General features: G+C 45.3%; 1 protein-coding gene across 1 annotated transcript in view; it reads right to left on the bottom strand.

Annotated features, from left to right (window-relative positions):
- Positions 1-2,656: 2,656 nt before the first annotated feature.
- Positions 2,657-22,586, bottom strand: part of LOC126278200 (uncharacterized) — a 483,044-nt gene continuing 463,114 nt past the window's right edge. Inside the window, exons 12-16 of the mRNA XM_049978165.1 lie at positions 16,135-16,254; positions 15,925-16,041; positions 15,803-15,882; positions 2,868-3,062; positions 2,657-2,699 (exon numbers count right to left, since the gene is read on the bottom strand). Coding sequence (XP_049834122.1) covers positions 2,657-2,699; positions 2,868-3,062; positions 15,803-15,882; positions 15,925-16,041; positions 16,135-16,254 — 555 coding nt within the window. The remainder of the gene's footprint in view (positions 2,700-2,867; positions 3,063-15,802; positions 15,883-15,924; positions 16,042-16,134; positions 16,255-22,586) is intronic.

Genomic DNA, 22,586 nt, shown 5'->3' with positions numbered 1-22,586 from the left:
TTATGCCGTTTGTTGTTTAATCACTCATGGATCGATGTCCAGCCCTATTCGCAGGAAGAGTGCGTCTATCTACAGCTCCACATGGAGTCTCAATAACGTCAGGTCACTAACGAATCTCACATGAACAAACAAAATGTGCATGTCAGTCACTGATTTCTTGGGACTGCACTCGTGTGTTTGACTGTGTTTGAATTAGCTCAGTTATCAGAAGGGTTTGTCATTTGATCCGTGACACTGGGGACACACTTCGTATGCAGACATTGTACGCCACCATTGTATCTAGTTCTGTAGAGAAGCTTGAAACGGTTAAGTCTGCGCTAAGCGTCATCTTGCTCTAGTAATCTCAGGTACGGAAGCTGCTTGTTTAGCAACTGGCAACTGAATTATTTTAACTTGAGTGGAAGTAACGTTTTACGTGCGTCTGTCATCACCCAGAATTCAGACAAAATGTGTTCATGATGTCGATATGAGCAGCAAACCATACAGGTGTCAGATACATGTCGGTATTTCTTCAGTCCAGAACTGACCACAAAGCTCTGATAGATGGAAGCAGTATTCTATCGACGGTGACAGCGTGTAGTCGTAATCAGTAACACCCGCTTCACTTTTTGTATACTGTCATATGAGAGATGGCTTCTACACTCCGTTTGCAGATTGCGTGTTGATTAGAGGTCTCACAACAGACCGCCTAGCGCTGCCGCTAATAGTCCAGCAAGGTTAGCGCCAAAAGAGGGAGCGAAATAGGAAGCAAATTAGTCGCTTCATCAGTTTTAGTGAGGCCCTAACTCTCAGCTGGCGATAATGGGGGGCGTAAGAGGAAAGCCGAGAACAGATGGTTCGGGCCATTTAAACGGCCGGAGCAGGTGCCTCCTAACTACTAATTAAGCAGCGAGGGCGGTCCCGGGAAGGGGTGGGGGGAAGGGGTGCAGGGGGTTGGCCTCTTCCTGTAATTAGAAAGGGCGGCCATGGCCAGTGCTCTCACCTCAAACGAAATTAAGCAGGCGGCGGCGTCCTCCATTCTGGATGAATTAATGTGGGGGGGGGGGGGGGGGGCGCTATCGCACTTTTCTCGGCCCCTCTGGGCGGCTACTCGTACGAAGCTGAAACTCGATCTGCGTTTGGCCAGCTATATGCACTTCCCCGTCTCCTCTATAGAAAGCGGATACTGCACCGAAGTAATCTCGAGAGACGACTGTTTCATGGTGGAAGGTTCTCGGGGCAATTGATTCCTTTTACCTAAGATATACTCGAATATAAGTTTACCTGATTTTAACATTTTGTTACACATACATCAAATTTCACAACAAATTTCAGCAGGTTTCGACGTCAATCAGTCATCTTCAGATATTCTTTAAAGGCCGTGGCATCAGTATAATTAGTGTCGTCTTCACCAGCTGATGATGTTCGTCTACATGCTACAAGCGACAGTCTCTTGTAACGCGTGCAGAATTCAACGGCTCTCGCGAGAGGCAGAATTATTTGTACTAACTTAACAGCCCATTAATGACTTTCAGGAGGTAAACATATCGCTGCCTGTGTGTCTACTGCATGTAGTGGAAACCTGAATTATGTGACGCAAAATGCGTACTTATTTTCCCTCTTAGTATTTATTTCTCTGGCGCGGGGCACATTTCCGTTAACGTATGTTAGGAAACTAGATTTAAACTTTGTTAACTGAACGAAACAGAAGAACTTGGGTTCGATCTAATAACCCAGATCTGTGTACATACATCCAATTCTTAATTTTAAGTGATATGACATTCTGTACAAATTACTCTCGGATGTACAGGTGTATAGGAGCTATGAATGGTGGTACCGCGTCTTCCAGCGATTTAGAAAAGGGAGTATAACAAGGTATTTTAATAATCAATTTCATTTTACTGCAAAGTATTACAGAAATTCATCACTGACGGCCTATCCGTAAAAGTTCTAGCAGAAAGTCATAAAACTGAAATGATACACTTTTAAATGTAAGTGCAGTGATCAGCAGTACGTATAACGTACCTTCATTTCTCAAGCAAAAAGGTACTTCCTCTGTTATATCCTTTACTCTTTAGAGTCTTATAACGTTTCTTCCTCTGTGCCTTACGAGTGCATCCGTTGCTGATTGAACAGTACAACGGCTAACTAACGGACATGGCAGAATTGAGCTATTAAATATACTTGCACGGCACACTGTTCGTTGTCACAGTTCATAGCCAGCCACCCACCTACTTAAGTGCGCACAAGTGAGGACAATATTTCGTACTGGAGTCACAGTTTGCTCGGGACGGCCCATTAGCGGGCCCACATTTACTGGATGGTTTTTCTTTCTTTTATGGTATATTTTGACCCGTGTCAGTCTTCGCTACTAATAATGGTACATTCTGAATATGAAGAGGTAACTTAGTGTAGTGTTGTGGCTGCGCACGTAATTTTGGTAAGTACTCAAGGAAAGTATGCAGATGGAGAACTAAAATACCCAAGCGCGATAGTTAAAAGGGTGCGGTGGTAACGTCTCGTTCTGACAAGTGCCCGACTGCGCGAATGAGTTGCGTGCTGCAAGCGCCGGCGAGGCTTCGGCATACGGGCGAGAGGTCGGCTCAGAGCTTCAGCACGGCCGTCGGAAGGCGGCAGGCGGGCGCGGCGCGGCGGCGCGGGGCGGACAGCGCGTCACTCAGACGGTGGTGACGCGGTCGACCTCGACGTAGCCCGCAGAACTGTCCGTTTGTCAGCAGATGACCTCCTTGGAGTGCGGCGCGGAGGCGGCGGGGCGCACGGCGACGCCGGCGCCGCTGCTGGAGCTGCTGAGGCGCGAGCGCGCGGCGCGCCGGCGGCGGCGGCGGCGGCGGAGGGCGGCGCCGCACAGCAGCGCGCCCAGCGACAGCAGCGCCGCCAGCGCCGCCGCGGCCCACGGCAGAGGCACCAGCCGCGCCCAGCACTCCGACAGCCGCTCGTCCGCGCCCGACGGGCAGTGCGCCACGCCGTCGCACCACAGCGACGCGTTGATGCACGCGTCCAGCTCCGGGCAGCGGTGCGGGCAGTCGTCCTGCACGAAGTTCTCCGGCGGGTGCACGCTGCGCCTGCCGCACCACACAGGTCCGTCAACACTCTCCTGCTGGGTACAGCGAGTCGAAATACACTGGCACAAAAATAATTAGCACACCATGTCACAGCTTTCCAACTCACTCAAGATTTATTGTTGCAACAGTTCGTTTGGAGTGACTTAATTTCGTTCATCATATTAGCTGTTTCTGGAAAGTCTGCAAATGTATCAAATAGTTCAAATGGCTCTGAGCACTATGGGACTTAACATCTGAGGTCATCAGTCCCCTAGAACTTACAACTACTTAAACCTAACTAACCTAAGGACGTCACACACATCCATGCCCGAGGCAGGATTCGAACTTGCGACCGTAGCAGTCGCGCGGTTCCGGACTGCAGCGCCTAGAACCGCTCGGCCACCTCGGCCGGCTTCTGCTTACAGGTACTGTGCCTCCTCCATCACGCGGAATACCGCATACACGCAAATCATCACTTAAACTGTTTGCTTACAGAACACGCTACACACGAGAAAAAGGTTTGCATCGCCCCAGTTCCAAGAACTCCTGAAGATAGACGTAATCTGTGGATATTGTATCACAGATACAGTTCCTTTGACTGTTCAGAGATGTCACTAAACCCGCCCAAAGATGTAAACAACCATGCATGAGCAACGCCTATTAGACGGACGGGGGGGTCCAACAGCCGGTCAGTTCTAGTGCTTCCACTATTAAGGAGGTACACGGTTCGTGTTATCTGTAGTTCAACCACGCCTAGACGGTCAGTATCGCTGTTCGATCGCGTATGCATTGCTACTTTGTGCCAGGAAGGGCTCTAAACAAGGGCACTCTCCAGGCGTCTTCGAGTGAACCAAAGCAATGTTGTTCGGACATGGAGCAGATACTAGGAGACAGGAACTGTCGATGACACCTCGCTCAGGCCTCATGAGGGCTACTACTGCAGTGGATGGCAGCTACCTAAGGCTCGGAGAAACGCTGACAGCAGTACCACCATGTTGAATAACGCTTTTCCTGCAACCACAGGGCGTCGTGTTGCGACTCAAACTGTGGCAGTAGGCTGCATGATGCGCATCATCACTCCCGGCGTCCATGGCGAAGTCCATATTTGCAACCACGACACTATGCAGCGAGTGCAGATGGACCCAACAACATGCCGAATGGACCGCTCAGGATTGGCATCACGTTCTCTTCACCGATGGGTGTCGCATATGCCCTCAACCAGACAACCGTCGCAGGCGTGCTTGGAGGTAACCCGGTCAGGCTGTACGCCTTAGACACACTGTCCAGCGAGTGCAGCAAGGTGGAGGTTCCCTGTTGTTTTGGGGTGGCATTATGTGGGGCCGACGTACGCCGCTTGTGGTCATGGAAGGCGCTGTAACGGCTGTACGATACGTGAATGCCATCCTCCGACCGATAGTACAACCATATCGGCAGCATATTGGCGAGGCATTCGTCTTCCTGGAAGACAATTCGCTCCCTCCTCGTACTCCTCTTGTGAATGACTACCTTCAGGATAACGATATCGCTCGAATAGAGTGACCAGCATGTACTCCAGACATGAACTGTATCGAACATGCCTGCGATAGATTGAAAAGGACTGTTTATGGACGACGTGACGCACCAACCACTCTGAGGGATCTACACCGAATCGCCGTTGAGAAGTGGGACAATCTGGACCAACAGTGCCTTGATGAATTTGTGGAAAGTAAGCCACGACGAATACAGGCATGCATCAATGCTAGAGGACGTGCAACTGGGTATTAGAGGCACCGGTGTGTACAGCAGTCTGTACCACTACCTCTGATGGTCTCGCTGTATGGTGGCACAACTTGCAATGTGTGGTTTTCATGAGCAATAAAAAGGGCGGAAATGATTTTTATGTTGATCTCTATTGTAATTTTCTGTACAGGTTCCGGAACCCTCGGAATCGAGGTGATGCAAAACGTTTTCTGATGTGTGTGTATATACTCTAACTCTTTGTAAACCATAGTGTCGTAATATCTTTGTAGCATGTTTTGTAAACAAACAATGTAAGTGATTGCGTGTATGCGATATTCTGTGTGTTGGATTAGGCACAATATCTGTAAGTAGACAAATACAAGTACAATTTCAACAATAGCATTTTAAACCCTCACACTCATTTTTTCCGATTTTCCGGCTGCAGTCTAACAGCAAAGAGGGGCATCAGACAAGTTCAAGTAAAGAAATATTCTCGGAATTCGTTGTGCTAAGCATCAAAACATAAGTAACTGGTGCAGTTTTCATCTTTAAAGCATATGGAGTACATGAAGTGATTACATTTACAAATCAACAGCACAAGCGGCTCTGAGGTAATAGGTATCGATCCATCCTGAAACACCCATATTACTACGAGGTGTCGTCTCCACGGGCATCAATGCACGCGCTGACTCTGGCATCCAGTCGACGGTGCAGATGTCGAATACAGTCCTGCGACATGTTATGCCACGCCTGCTCGACCCGTTCACACAGTTCTGTAACAGTTGCTGGCTGACGAATCAAACAAGCCACTTCTCGTCCCATCGTATCCCACACGTACACGATTAGGGACAAGTCCGGAGTTCGTGCTGGCCAGAGAAGGTGCTGCACGTCTTACAGAGCACGTTGAGTCTCACGGGCAGTGTGTGGCCGATCATTTTCCTGATGGAACAACACATCATCTTCCTGATTACTTCCCATGGTCGGGGTTCACAGTTAAGCAGAATTTTTTAAAAGACATAACATTCGCCGTTGACTGCAGAAATTATTCATTTTGCGGTTGCAGTTTTGGTCTTCAGAACATTTTCAAGTGGTACTGAAAAATATTTTCCAGTTAAATTTTGCTTCAGCACATGTCACACTTTAAAATCCTTCGACATGTACATACATCATTGTCAAAAATATGGCTTTTCGTTGTAGCAGTACCTAACATCAGAGGAGTGCGAATCTCTGTACATCGTGAAATGATGTAAATTACGTGAAATTTTCGCACTAGCGGCCTTAGTTTAACTATAAACCATGTGCTAGAACACTGATTTCTAACGATGTAGTAGTAGTTGGTGTTAGAGGTGCACCTCTTTTACATTGAAGTCAGTGTTTAAGGGAAGTCCCTCCAACTAAGGGCTCACCTTTAGAGGATATAATGTTTCCAAGTAGAGAATGAATTAGCATATTTCATCAAAATATAAGAGCTATTAGAGATAAAGTTTGTGAACTGCTTACAGATGTTGATTCTGAAATTATTGGTATATGAGAGCACCACTTAAATAATTTGACAATTCAGAGGCTTCCTTTACCAGGATACAGATTATCTGGCTGTTTTTCAAGGAGTTCCTTGCGGGGTGGTGGAGCGGCTATGTACATAAAAAACAGTATTCCATTTGAGTTCATAGACATATCACGCAGCTGCACTGAACAGATATTTGAATGTTGTGCAGGGGCAGTTGAATTTAGTGCATCTAAAGTTCTAATTGTTGTTGTTCACAGGTCCCCTAACTCCGACATCACAGCATTTCTGCTCTAGCTAGAGAGGTTTCTTGATTCACATTGTAGGAAATATCAGATATTAGTTATATTTCAATATAAATTTTGTATACGATGGTGCAAGCAAAAGGATGTTGGTAGATCTCATAAATGCAGACATCTGGTGCAGACTATATTTTTTTTCCAACTAGGGTACAGAGAAACAACAGCACAGTCATAGACAATATTTTTATTCATTCTCCATTACTAGATGGGCAGTCTGTTAGTAAAAGGGTGAATGGCCTTTCAGACTATGATGCACAAATTTTAATACTAAAAGGCTTCAGTACTCAAACAACTGTCACATTTAATTACAAACTGTGTAGGAAACTTATTCCAACAGGAATAGAAAGTTTTTTAAACCTTGTCAAGGAACAAGAGTGGCAGGAGGATTATAGTGCCGATAACATAGATGATAAATATATTGCTTTCCTTAACACATTTCTCGTGCTCTTTGAGAGATGCTTTCCATTAGAACGTTCTAAACGGGGTACTGGCAGTAATAGGCAGCCCGGGTGACTGACTAGTGGGATATGTACATCATGTAGAACAAAGCGGGAATTATATCACAATGTTAGAAGTAGTCGCAATCAAGCTACAGCAGCCCATTACAAACAGTATTGTAAGACGCTTAAAAATGTTATTAGGAAGACAAAGAGCATGTGGTACACAAATAGAATAGCTAATTCACAAGATAAAATTAAAACCAAATGGTCAGTTGTGAAGGAAGTATCTGGTCAGCAACACGAGGTCGACGATATAAAGTCAATTCGCAGTAAAAATATTTCTGTTACCGATAAATTAGATATATGTTCAGTATTTAACAATCATTTTCTGAGCATTGCTGGTGAATTAAATAAAACTTTTATTTCTACAGGAAATCATATAACTTTCTTGGCAAATGCCTTTCCGAGATTGATGTCTGAAATACTCCTCTGTGATCAAGATAAGAGGGAGATTGAGTCAGTAATTAAATTACTGAAGACTAAGAACTCTCATGATTATGATGGAATGCCTAGCAGAATATTAAAGTACTATGCTGCATTTGTTAACCCTGTATTTAGCCAGATTTGTAATTTTTCCTTTAGTGATGGTCAGTTTCCTGCACGATTAAAGTACTCAGTAGTAAAGCCGCTTTATAAAAAGGGAGAAGGGATAATGTAGATAATTTTAGACCTATCTCTATGCCATCAGTATTTGCTAATGTTATTGAAAAGGCTGTGTATGTAAGGGTAATTGATCATTTTATATCACACGATTTGCTTTAAAGGTACAGTTCGGCTTTAGAAGTCGTTAACAACTGAAAACGCTATATCCTCTTTTCTCTGTGAGATACTGGATGGGCTAAACTAAAGGCTTCGAACGCTAGGCATAGTTTTTGATTTAACTAAGACATTTGATTGTGTTGATCACAAAATATTGCTCCAGAAGTTGGACCATTACGGAATGTGGGGAATTGCTCACAATTGGTTCACCTCTTACTTTAGCAACAGACAGGAAAAGGTTATTATTCGCGATGTTAAGTATGGCTGTGATGTGGGGTCTGACTGGGGTATGGTCAAGTGGGGTGTGCCCGAAGGATCAGTGTTGGGGCCGCTCCTGTTCCTTATTTATATAAATGATATGCCCTCTAGTATTACAGCTAACTCTAAAATATTTCTGTTGGCTGATGACATTAGCTTGGTAGTAAAGGATGTTGTATGCAACAATGGCTCGGTTTTAAATAGTGCAGTTCATGACCTAAGTTCATGGCTTGTAGAAAATAAACAAACGCTAAATCACAGTAAGACTTACTTTTTACAGTTTCTAACATACAATTCAACAAAGCCTGACGTTTTAATTTCACAGAATGGGTATATGATCAGTGAAACTGACAGTTCAAATTTCTAGGTGTTCAGCTAGGTAGTTAACTGTCGTGTTCCACGACAGCTCATGTTCAGGATATTGTTCAAACCCTTAATGCTGCCATTTTTACTTTTGGAGCGGTATCTGAAGGGAGTGACCGTTCGACACGAAAATTAGTCTACTTTGCTTATTTTCATTCACTTATGTCGTATGGTATTATATTTTGGGGTAACGCTTCCTATTATAAAATAATATTTTTGGCTCAGAAACGGGCGGCTCGGGCAATAAAAGATGTAAGTATATTCCTTAATGCCATTTCTTGTTAATAATATTAGCTTATTTCCAAGAATAAGCAGCTTTCACTCAGTTAATACTCGGCAGAAATCAAAGCTGAGTTTCAATCGGACTTGTGCAGAAAGGTGCGCAGTATGGTGCTGCATCCATTTTCAGTAAGCTACCACTCGAATTCAAATACTTTACCAGTAACCCACGCGCTTTCAATTCGATACTGAAGAGTTTACTCATGGGTCATTCCTTCTATTCTGTCGAGGAGTTCCTTGAGAGATTAAGCTGATTCTTGTTGTATTGATGATTGCGTTTACTTAAACTTAAGGACTGACTTATTTCGGATTCATAAACATTTATTTTTATCTGTTATACTTTTATGTTGTAATTTCATGTACTGACAAGTTCCATGATCTTGGAGATTTGCTCCTCAATCTGGTGCTACGAAACTTGATGTGTAAATGAGTAAATAAATAAAATGTAAGTGAATGATGTTAATACTGGCAACATTTCACGTAACTGATATCATTTCACGATGCACAGAGCTTCGCTCTAGTCTGATGTTACTGTATTTTTGCACTGGAAAGGTCTATTTTTGACGATGATATGTATACATGTCGGAGGACTTAAAATTCGGACACGTGCTGAAGCAAAACGGAACTGCAGAATCTTTGCAGCACCATTTGAAAATGGACCTAAGGCCAAAACTTCACTTGTGAAGTAAGTAATTTCTACAGTCAATGGTGAACATGATGTCTTTACAAAAAAGTAAGTCTACTTTCTGTTTCAAATAACATTCTGCACTTACCGTCCGCTGGTTAGCGTCCCTTACAGAAGCAGTGAAGGTGAAGGAGAGTTGTAGCTTATCGCACCCACGCCCATGAGGCCTGGGGTGGGGCCATTGTGTCTCGAACGAATGCAGTCTACGAGTCAGCGCTCACCAGGTCTACGTCGTACGCGCAAACGACCATCACTTGCTTGCAGTCACAATCCGCTTTCAAGTCTGAAGACCACGGCGTGACATTCCATTTTACAAGTGAACCTCTGACGGCACCAGTCGAAACTTCCACGTCGATGCTGTGGCGTGAGGGAAAGATGGACAAGAGGGGTGTGTGTCCAGAGTCCCACAGCTAATAACCAGTTCGCATCAGTTCGTGTTAACATGTCTGGGCTTACAAGTTCTCCAGTGTTTGCTGTAGTAGCTATACGATCTGCCACAGCTGCCCTAAAATACGACGATCCTGGCGGGCATCTGTGTTGCTTGGACGCCCAGAACCTTGTCTGAGCGTAAATGGAAATGAGCCTTTGGCGTCATTGGCCGGGAGGCCCCTTGCTGGGCAGGTCCGGCCGCCGTGGTGCAGGTCTTCTTACATTGGACGCCACATTGGCCGACCTGCGCGCCGGATGATGAAGACTGCACGACACCTAGTCTCTGAGCGGAGAAAATCTCCGACCCAGCCGGGAATCGAACCCGGGCCCGTAGGACGGCAATCTGTCACGCTGACCACTCAGCTATCGGGGCGGACTGACTGCGGGTGATGCAGCACGTCCAACACGCGTGGCAATTCTGAGAAAGGACCGTTCCCACACTCAGGAGTCCACAACTTGACTCCTTTAAAACCCTCTCAGTTGACTATAGGAAGCACGAGTGCCTCTCCATGGCATGGTAGCCTGCTTACTTCACACGTTTACATTACACTGACCCTTCTGGATGCGAGCATTCCCAAATAAAGGATAGACACAGATGCCGCTCTGGTAGCTATGCCATTACGTTATCTGTTTGGGGATGACGGTGAAACCATTATCTGTACAACTACTGTCCCTCAGGTGGACTATGCTGCCGTGGCATCAAAATCTACGTCGTTCCAGGTCTACTACTTTTTTTGTGGCAGTGTATTTACAAGACGTTACAGTAAACAACATAAATTTGACACACTGCAGCACATAGTCTGTCCCAAATAAGCTCTTTTATTCTCAAAGTACAGGGAAGTCAAGGCGAAATCATTGCAAGAAAAATGCGAAAAAAACGAAAAAGAAATGATGGTGGGAAAGACTGATTCAGCCTGTCGGTAAATCAAAACAATCTCCGGTCAAGCCTGGACGTCAACATTAAGAGTGCATCAGGAATTCCTAAGTTGAGTGCAAAGGAGAGAGAGAAGACAGCTCTAAGGAGTAGACTGAAGGCTTCTACGAGGGGGAGAACGTGATAGCGAAAGAAACGGGAGTCGATATTGCACACATAGTGGATCTAGTACAAAAGTTTATGGTGCTTTGGGAACTTGAAGTCAAATGAAGCAGGAACGGTAGATAACATTCTTTCCAAATTTCTAAACTTATTAGGGAAAATAGCAACCAATAGATTATTCGAGTTGGCATGCAGAATCTATTAGACTGGAGACATTTTATCAGACTTTTTGAAAAATATCACTCCTCCAACCAATAAGATAGCAAGGAAAGGTAAATGCGACGAGAATCACACTCCCAGCCTAACAATTCGCGCATCCAAGTTCCTGATAAGGATAATACATGGAAGAATACAAAAGAAAATTCGGATGTGTTAGATGACGACCAGTTTGGATTTGAGAAGGGTAAAGGAACCAGGGAGGAAGACCTGACATTACAACTGAAGCAAGATTTAGAAAAATAAAGATACATTTACAGAATTTATCGATCCATAAAGAGCGCTCGATAGTGTAAAATGGTGCAAGATGTTAGAAATTCTGAGAAATATAGCAGTAAGTTCTAGGGAAAAGCGGGTAATATACGATATATACAGAAGACAAAAGGGAGCAAGAAGAATGGGAGACGAAGAACAAAGTGCACAATTGAAAAGGGTGCAAGAGAGGAATGCAGTCGTCTCTTATAATGTTCAGACTTATCGAAGAAGCAATGTCGGAAATAAAAAGAAGATTCAGGATATGGATAAAAATTAACGGTGAAAGGATCCATGATAAGATTCGCTGAAAATGAATACACTTTATACGCAGCGATCGTAGGTAGGCACTTTTCCCCCTCCAAGATTGTAGGTTACAACAGTCTTACGCTGCCATCATCTAATCTTCTTGAACTGTCTATAAAATTGCCATATTACATTACGTGAAGTCGAAGCACAAAAAGGCAGTCTCTACGCCTACATGTCTTGATAAAAAGCAAGTTCCAGAAGATCAGATGATGGCAGCATAAGACTGTTTAAACCGGTCATGTTGGAGCAATGAAAACATAAGATTCGCTGATGACATTACTATCATCAGTGAAAGTGAGGAAGAGTTACAAGACCTCTTGAATGGAATGAACAGGGTTATTTGATGGTCTCGGAAATGCTGAGAAAAGTAGTCAAGTTATGCAAACTATTCCTGTCTATATCTATAACAATATACCGGGTGTCTCAGGAGTCGTTCCTGATCACAAATTTTGGTGGGGCATGAAATATGACACACAAACATATATTTTTTTATCTTGAACTGAATGTGACATATTCAAGTTTTTCTGTACGTACACACTTAGTGTTACTTTGTTACTGCGCCCCGTCACGTAACAACAGCGGAATCGGACACCATCCGCAAACGTGTTCTCAAACCAGGTTTGATTTGGTTGTTCGGGGAAGGAGACCAGACAGCGTGGTCACCGGTCTAATCGGATTAGGGAAGAATAGGGAAGGAAGTCGGCCGTGCCCTTTCAGAGGAACCATCCCGGTATTGGCCTGGAGTGATTTAGGGAAATCAGGGAAAACCTAAATCAGGATGGCCGGACGCGGGATTGAACCGTCGTCCTCCCGAATGCGAGTCCAGTGCTCAAATCAGGTGAAGGCACTTCCTACGAAGGTATTTCTCTAAGCACTAGGTGCAGGTCTGCCTGTTTTAAGATCACAAACGCTTCCTGTGTCCTTAACTTCGGACACCGCATCTTGATGCTTCTAACGCCTCGTGGCTGTCTATTGTATGGCGCCTGGAGTTTTCTCTGGACTGTTTTTGGTGGCTGCGTCTTGTGACATCAGACGACACACTGAGCTTTTACCTAGTATGAGTCCATGTTATCTGTAAATGGTGTCCAATTCCGCTGTCGTTTCGTCACTGGGTTCCACAACAAACAAAGCGGCAGTAAGTACACTCCTGGAAATGGAAAAAAGAACACATTGACACCGGTGTGTCAGACCCACCATACTTGCTCCGGACACTGTGAGAGGGCTGTACAAGCAATGATCACACGCACGGCACAGCGGACACACCAGGAACCGCGGTGTTGGCCGTCGAATGGCGCTAGCTGCGCAGCAATTGTGCACCGCCGCCGTCAGTGTCAGCCAGTTTGCCGTGGCATACGGAGCTCCATCGCAGTCTTTAACACTGGTAGCATGCCGCGACAGCGTTGACGTGAACCGTATGTGCAGTTGACGGACTTTGAGCGAGGGCGTATAGTGAGCATGCGGGAGGCCGGGTGGACGTACCGCCGAATTGCTCAACACGTGGGGCGTGAGGTCTCCACAGTACATCGATGTTGTCGCCAGTGGTCGGCGGAAGGTGCACGTGCCCGTCGACCTGGGACCGGACCGCAGCGACGCACGGATGCACGCCAAGACCGTAGGATCCTACGCAGTGCCGTAGGGGACCGCACCGCCACTTCCCAGCAAATTAGGGACACTGTTGCTCCTGGGGTATCGGAGAGGACCATTCGCAACCGTCTCCATGAAGCTGGGCTACGGTCCCGCACACCGTTAGGCCGTCTTCCGCTCACGCCCCAACATCGTGAAGCCCGCCTCAAGTGGTGTCACGACAGGCGTGAATGGAGGGACGAATGGAGACGTGTGGTCTTCAGCGATGAGAGTCGCTTCTGCCTTGGTGCCAATGATGGTCGTATGCGTGTTTGGCGCCGTGCAGGTGAGCGCCACAATCAGGACTGCATACGACCGAGGCACACAGGGTCAACACCCGGCATCATGGTGTGGGGAGCGATGTCCTACACTGGCCGTACATCTCTGGTGATCGTCGAGGGGACACTGAATAGTGCACGGTACATCCAAACCGTCATCGAACCCATCGTTCTACCATTCCTAGACCGGCAAGGGAACTTGCTGTTCCAACAGGACAATGCACGTCCGCATGTATCCCGTGCCACCCAACGTGCTCTAGAAGGTGTAAGTCAACTACCGTGGCCAGCAAGATCACCGGATCTGTCCCCCATTGAGCATGTTTGGGACTGGATGAAGCGTCGTCTCACGCGGTCTGCACGTCCAGCACGAACGCTGGTCCAACTGAGGCGCCAGGTGGAAATGGCTTGGCAAGCCGTTCCACAGGACTACATCCAGCATCTCTACGATCGTCTCCATGGGAGAATAGCAGCCTGCATTGCTGCGAAAGGTGGATCTACACTGTACTAGTGCCGACATTGTGCATGCTCTGTTGCCTGTGTCTATGTGCCTGTGGTTCTGTCAGTGTGATCGTGTGATGTATCTGACCCTAGGAATGTGTCAATAAAGTTTCCTCTTCCTGGGACAATGAATTCACGGTGTTCTTATTTCAATTTCTACGAGTGTATGTACATGGCGACAGTTAATTGAACTATATGAAAGGAAACGTAAATTAGTTAAAACTACGTAGTGCACACGTTTCATTCAACATCGTCACTAAAGATATTCGGATTTAGCTATAACATGTTCGATGTGGATGGCATCATTGGCGATGATGTGACGCAGACGAATAGCGAAATTCTGCATTATCCGCTAAAGTGTCGGAACATCGTTGTTATCAATGACCTCCCGAATGGCTGTTTTCAGCTCAGCAATGGTTTTGGGACTATGGCTGTACACCTTGTCTTTAATATAGCCCCACAAAAAGGAGTCGTATGTGTTCAGATCTGGAGAATATGAAGGCCAATCGAGGCCCACGCCAGTGGCCTCTGGATACCCCAGAGCCTGAATGCGGTCCCTAAAGTGCTCCTCCAGGACACCAAACACTCTACTGCCTCGATGGGATCGAGGTCCGTCTTGCACGAACCGCATCTGCTCGAAGTCAGGGTCACTTTGGATAATGGTGATGAAATCATCTTCCAAAACCTTCACGTACCGTTCGGTAGTACTTGTGCCATAAGGACTATCGCACCAATTATTCAGTGACTAGACATTGCACAAGACCCATTAAGGGTGAAGAGACTACTCGATTGCGAAATGCATATTATCAGTCCTCAAAATGCGCCAATTTTGCTCACTGACGAACCCATCCAAATGAAAGTAGGCCTCGCGCTAAAGCAAACCCTGCATGCGCATACTAATTCCCGTGATGCCCCGCGTCAACCGTGCAGTTTGAACGTCCTAAAGCAAACCGTTGAGAAGTTATGACGATTTTATTTCATATATTTCATATAATTCAATAACTTAAACATGTCACATGCAGTTCAAGATAAAAAGTGTTGGTCTATGAGTCACATTTTATGCCTTTCAATGTGTGTAATCAGGGAAAGGCTTCTGGCACACTCGCTATATTTAGTGCAACTAACTAGGTGTTGTTTCTTTATTCATTTAAAGTCAATGATGCCTAAGTGTTCCACAACATGTACACCGTGCATACGTATACCGTGAAATATTGGCAGCTGTAGTCAGGGCTCGTCATTCGACTAGTACTCAACGCCAAATGTAGATGGCGGCGCTCTATGAATACAAAGGACAACAAGGGGCCTCCCGCAATAAGTGGCTGTATTCACCAACGGACAAGCACGGATGTCCAGTCGATACAACTTGCAATGGTTAGACAAAATATAACAAAAAGATATAAACATAACCATCACAGCCCACGATCAGCTGACGACAGCTTCAGCAGCTATATGGTGTTCCTGGGCGGTTGAAAACTGTCAAAATGCAGTATCGCTTCCACTTAGAAAAGGATGACGTCTTTCATGGCAATGAAACAATGGCGGAATCAGCGAGAAGATTTTACCTTAAATTCAGCAAATCATTTACTTTGTGAATCGATACAGCATGACGGTGTTGGGTGCTGGGATTTTTCACCGACGCCAAAAGAAGCGAGAGACAGTGGTGCTCGCAGCCAAAGCGAAGCGTGCAGGGGGAGGTGCGCAGTGAGGCGACCGTGGGGCGGAGAGAGAGGTGTAGGGCGGTGCGCACCTACCTCCGCGCGAGCTCCAGCCAGGTGAGCGAGTAGGCGCCGGGCTCGACGGCGCGCAGCTCGACGACGACGCCGCGGGTGGTGGGCGGTGGCGTGGGCGGCGGCTGCTGCTCGAACAGCAGGGCGGCGGCGGCGTCGTGCGGCAGCCAGCCCTCCGAGAAGAGCTCGACGAGCCGGTGGCGGCGGTCGTGGCGCGCCGGCGACGGGCACACGACGAGCGGCTCGTGGGCGGCGCCGCCCAGCTCTAGCGGGCCGTCGCCCCACAGCGCCAGCCCCAGGCCGCGGCCGCCCGTGTGCAGCAGCACGCGGTTGCGCGTCGCGCACTCGCCGCCGCCGCCCCCGTCGCTCCCGCCGCCCTCGCCGTCCGTCTCGTTGAGCGCGATGCCGCGGATCTTGACGTACAGGTACCGGCCCACGCCGGGCTCGATCAGCCACGGCTGGCCGTCACAGTACTCCTGCCGGCAAACAGACTCGTGCTCGTACAGTTCGAAATGAGGCGACCGACGTATCCGGAAGATACTTCACACTTACTTCAGTTTCTACTCACTAAAAGGCGCGCAAAACGGCTCACTGCTATGACACAGAGTTCTAACACTTTGTTTGGAAACGGGTGAGAGAGATTGAAGCTGCACCTCCCTCCCTCCTCTCTTTAAAAACATGCATAAATATACAAATTAGAAGCTTATCGTCAGTTGGGGGGCGAAACAGGTAACGCATGGCGAATTTGTTGACGTGAAATACACTACCACAGAAAAAACTAAACATCCTCAAGGACATGGTAATTGTTCTGAAAAATGAGGTGACAGGTAGTTCATCATTGTAGGAGTATATGATAACAAATTCAGACCAAATGAAACACCCATGTCACAACAAAGGATGCCCAAACAGTCGCACAGAGTATTCCTCCCTGGCAGCAACGTGAGCTCGTATTCTCGCAAGCAGACGATCATGAAAATACCGAATGGCATACTGTGCTAGTTTGTCCGAAGCATCTTTTTGTTGCGTTTCGGCAACGCTTTTCCAGACCCGAGAGCACGAGTAAGACCCCGATTCATTATGTCCCATGCGTATTCACTGAGCGAGAGACCCGGCCATCTTGCTGGTCAGGGAAGTTGTTATACACCACGAAAAGCACGTTGCGTCATATGGGCCAAGTGTGGACGTGCACTGTCCTGCTGAAAAAAGGCAACATTGTCAGTGAAATGGTTGGAGAACGTGGATAACAGCATTTGCAATGTAGCGATCACTGGGTATTTTACCCTAGAGAAATACCAAATATGAACGCGAAATATAACTGTGCCGCCCACCTCCCCCAAACCACGAACCTTTGATAGTGCCTGTGTGTCATTGGCAAACGCACTCTGGAATAGGCAGTTCACCAGGTCTACGCAATAGATGTGCCATTCCACTCTCTATTCAACTTTTTCACGACACCTGGGTGATCATGTTTGGCGGTGTCGTTGTGTCAGTGGCAGCCTGACTTTTATTCCGAATGACTATGGGGATTTTAAAGCATTTCAGGAGAAAAATAAACTACCTATGGAAACCCGTGTACGAAATCGTCACCCACCGAGGCACCAGAACACCATATTTTTAGAAGACAAGGCCTTTCTATGCAGCAGCTTCTTCACTGGCGATCGTGGCAGTCAGTCGCGATCACTGAACAACAAACAGCATTGGGAGACGTTCCCCTTACAGTCCGTCAGCTTACAAAGTCACCTTTGCTGCCGAAAGGGCGACCTGTAACTTCGTTGTTCTGTAGTACGTTTCCGGACACGGGTTCCTATTCACTGTTTGTTCCTCGAGACACTCCTCTACAACCCCTAAATAACTGAATAACTGAATAACAAACAGCATTGGGAGACGTTCCCCTTACAGTCCGTCAGCTTACAAAGTCACCTTTGCTGCCGAAAAGGCGACCTGTAACTTCGTTGTTCTGTAGTACGTTTCCGGACACCGGTTCCTATTCACTATTTGTTCCTCGAGACACTCCTGTACAACCCCTCGAAGTTTGTCGCAGCATTTCTGGAACGCCCTGTTTAATCGCAAGCTATTATCAAGACAGTAGTAAATTGATTTTTAAGACAAAAACCTTTTATTTACACAAAATAAAAGATTAAGATATTCTAATTGATTTACATAGTTACTCCCGAGAATTTACGTTTTCCAAATTTCAAAGTTCTCCTACAAGATAGCAAACTACAGACCTGCAAGACACTCGCGTCCCGCGGTTGTCCACGCTTCAGGGATCGTTTCCTGCAGCAGGAACGAGTGCCCGTAAGCCAAACAAAGATCCGTGACCATCCCGCATGTTGGGAAGTGGCCCGGACAACAACAACCACAACACGCTGATTTGTTGTCCACGGAAGCCGTGGCAGCCCCCACGAGAGGCGTCGAGTCCGCTTGCCAGCCGAGCACCCTTCGGCGACCAAGGCGCTGCCTTCGCGGAGATAATTTTTTTACGTCATAACACGTGCTCGACAGCAGCTCACGCCTTATACTTGCGCCGCGACAGTATTCAGGCCGGCGCTCAAGCACGGATCTGCTCTCTACGGGCAACTAATGAGAAAACCTCACCTACTAACCATTCAACAGAAAGCCCACAATAAAGTAATACTACTAACAAGCCAAACTTCGAGATTACAACCATCCACTATCCTCCACATGAACCAAATCCTGATCTGACCTATTCACTGCTACGCAAATATTACACGGGTCTCCGCCGCACTGAAGTCCTATAAAGCCCGCCCCAAATCCTCGAACGTCATGCGCTCCGTCTCCCTTTCTGCATCCGTTTACCTTCCCTCCCATGGGTCCTCTACCATCTCATCAAATTCCCACCCCTCCTCATCCACATCGAACATCTTCACGTCTTTTATAATATCTGCAAACTAGATTCCAATCACCCCATTGTCTCCCATCTGATCACCAACCTGATACGCTCCCACGATTTCACAAACACAACCCTCTATCCCTATACACAGTCCGTGGCCTGTCCCAACCCAACTTCAAGCAATTCCCTCTTCCAGACAATGAGATCCGCCCCCACATTTATCCATCCAACTAACTTTAAGTGTTTCCTCTTATCCCATTCTACATCAGAGCTCCTCTTTCCTTTTTCCTCTCCATCTATCCCCGCCTCTTCTCTCTTATAACCAGTACTCTAGCCACACACTACACCACTCCTCACTCTTTGTCTTTTCCATCTACTGTATTACCCACTATCCACCTCACCTCCGACTTACCGTCTCCATAGTTTTCCTTCGTAACAGACCCCTACCCTTTCAGCTACAAAATGTGTGTGAAATCTTATGGGACTTAACTAGGCTGTTTAGGTTTTTATATTGGTAACGCCATGTAGCGCTCTGTATGAAAATCACTGGCTGTGCTGTGTGCAGTCTGTGGCTAATTTGCATTGTTGTCTGCCATTGTAGTTTTGGGCAGCTGGAAGTTAACAGCGCATAGCGTTGCGCAGTTGCAGTTGAGCCGCCAGCAGTGGTGGATTTGGGGAGAGAAATGGCGGAGTTTTGAAATTTGTAAGGCGGGATGTCATGAACTGCTATATATATTATGACTTTTGAACACTAGTAAGGTAAATACATTGTTTGTTCTCTATCAAAATCTTTCATCTGCTAACTAAGCCTATCAGTAGTTAATGCCTTCAGTAGTTTGAATCTTTTATTTAGCTGGCAGTAGTGGCGCTCGCTGTATTGCAGTAGTTCGAGTAACGAAGATTTTTGGTGAGGGAAGTGATTTGTGAAAGGTATAGGTTACTGTAAGTCAGGGCCATTCTTTTGTAGGGATTTTTGAAGTCAGATAGCGTTGCGCTAAAAAATTGTGTATCAGTTTAAACACAGTCATGTATAATATTTCTAAGGGGACGCTTCATATGGCGACCCTGCCAGGATACCTCACTGGAATCTTCTGATTTTTTCTTGTAGTTTGTGCAATTAGTGCAGCATTTGTTTATTGCTAGCGCGCAATTGTAGAGAGAATTTCCTTTGTAGTTGTAGTTTTTCATTCTTGTACAGTAAAACAGTTGCTCTTCAAATTGTGTTTTTCTGTGTTGTCGTGTGAAATATTGTGACAATAATGGCGTGTGAAAAACGTAATACTAGGCTCCACAGTAAACTGAGAAATGACAGTGAAGACGAAAGCAGTGTGTTAGCGCCGCCGAGTAATGACGTAACTAATGTTCAAAGTAGCAATTTGGTTGTTGTGCATAGGGAAATGGAGTGGGCTGCAAATAATGGTTTAGGCAGTGAAACAATTAGTGAACAGGGAAGCATTATCGATCGATCGGCCGGCAACAGCTTGCCTCAGGAATCCGAAATGGCAGGACACAATCTTGTAAATACTGTAGATTCAGGTTTTGCTTCTTCGCCGTTTTCTCAAATAAGTCAAGACAAATTTTCTGTTTTTCAAAATGCGAGTCTTGCCGGTTCAAATGCATTGCCGAATAGCAATGAGGAACATGTTTCAGACACCAGTGAATTGTTATTAAAATTAATGAAACAAATGGGACAAAAACTTCCAAAGTTGGACACAATGGAACAAAATTTTCAAAAGTTAGACACAATAGAACAACACCGTAAACAAACACAGCAACAGTTAGACACAATGGAACAAAATAAGAAATAAACACAGCAAAAGCTTCAAAAGTTGGACACAATGAAACAAAATCTTCGGAAGTTGGACACCACATTTGAACAAACACGTGAGATTTAACTACTGAGTTCCGTAACATTGAATCGAAATGTCAAAAAGTCTGTAATGACGTAAAAACACAAATTTGTGAGCATTTTCAACCTATTTTTTCGAGGCTTGAAAATGCATTACAGAATCACAAAGCAGACATAAAAGAACTGCAAACTAATGTTCACGAAAATCACTTCACCTTGCAAGCTAAAATTGACTGAGTTACATCTACCGATTCGGTTACGCAACTTGCAAAAACTCAGGAAAACTTAAAGGACACACTAGATTCGATTTCAACACAAATGGACACTCTGAAACTTGGTTCAGAAAAATACGCTGAGGAAATGTGTTCACTATCGGAGAAAGTAGCCGAACTTTCGGATCAGTTCACTAACTTATCTACAAAGGTAGATGATGATCTGAATGACACAAGACCCGTAGCCTTCACACAGAAGAGTATGAACAAATTAGAAAATTCAAACAAAATCAAAATCGAATCAATACACAGTACAAAAGAGAAATTGCAGGATGTACAAGATCGGTTGATGCAGGTAATACAAGAATTACATATTTCAGAGGACACTCGCACTCCAATACTGGAAGAGGGACGTAGGAATACGGAACAGCCACAAAATAATAACACGAGGCACTTCGGAAATTATGAAAGAAATTGGCAAGGTACACCGAATTTTGAGATGGAACCGTCGAACTTAACTTGGAAAAGTCTGAATTCGGTAGGACAAAGGTGAAGTTTTTGGGATGCTGAAAAACATTCCAGATCCATCCACAAAAAACAAGTCCGCAGTTTTCTAGGTCTCGTAAATTTTTACCGTCGTTTTCTGAATATGCAAATTCTAGTTACACCAAAACTTTGTTCCCTCACTGGAAAAAATACTATTTAAACTTTCACGATGCTGAAGTAAGTTTAGAGAAAGAAGGTAAGTCAATAGCTTTGAAATTTGAAGATTGGCTCTCAAACCATGACGAGGAAATTAATCGGCTTTACCTTCTGTTAGACATAATTCAGAATTTTCTATTGAACTAGATACTAACAATCACTCTGCAAGTACTGACAGGGATGATATCGACGGCATGTTTGATACTAATGAGTTAATTCAGAATAAAATTCAAACAATTGAGAATTGTAACGACACTGATAGGCATGACCTTTTTGAGATTTTACAAGCACATTCCACAGTTTATACTCACAAAACACGAACAATCAAGGGATTTCAATTCCAATTTCGTGTTCGTGAGCATACTAAATTTTGTGTTAGACCATACGTAATTGCAGCACTTTATAGGGACCGTGTTTGCAGAGAAATACAATCTATGCTTGACGAGGGCATTATTGAGGCTGCAGTAAGCTCACACAACAATCCATTACATGTTGTTGAGAAGAAAAATGGATCGATCAGGCTTGTCTTAGATTCGAGACAAATCAATACTATCATTATTACTGAAACAGACAGGCCGCAAACATTGGAAGAACTTCTTCAAAATTTTAATGGTGTAAAAGTGTTGTCTTCTATTGATCTCAGATCCAGCTTTTATCAGATCGAACTTCATTCAGAATGTAGAAAATACACAGCTTTCCTTTGATTCGGCGTTTGTTATCAGTTTCGGAAACTTCCTTTTGGTTTGAACATTTCTTCGGCAGCATTCATTCGCGAGCTAAATTCCATATTACCTGAGTTCTTGAAACGTCACATCACCTTATATGTGGACGATATTCTGATAGCAGAAGCCTCATGGGAACAACAAAATTTCATCCTCAACAGGGTGTTACATATTTTTGCAGAATCTGGAATTACAGTTAACTTGGAAAATTCTGAATTCGGTAGGACAAAGGTGAAGTTTTTGGGATGCTGAAAAGTTAGAAGCAATCAGAGCCATTCCAGTTCCATCCACAAAAAACAAGTCCGCAGTTTTCTAGGTCTCGTAAATTTTTACCGTCGTTTTCTGAATATGCAAATTCTAGTTACACCAAAACTTTGTTCCCTCACTGGAAAAAATACTATTTGGAACTGGGACGAACAAGCACAGTTGGAATTCAATTCTTTGAAAGAATCGGTACTTAACGCGCCAA

Source organism: Schistocerca gregaria, chromosome 1 (genome assembly GCF_023897955.1).
Source record: "Schistocerca gregaria isolate iqSchGreg1 chromosome 1, iqSchGreg1.2, whole genome shotgun sequence".
In the NCBI taxonomy this organism is placed as follows: Eukaryota; Metazoa; Arthropoda; class Insecta; order Orthoptera; family Acrididae; genus Schistocerca; species Schistocerca gregaria.
This window is presented reverse-complemented; position numbering and strand designations above follow the sequence as displayed.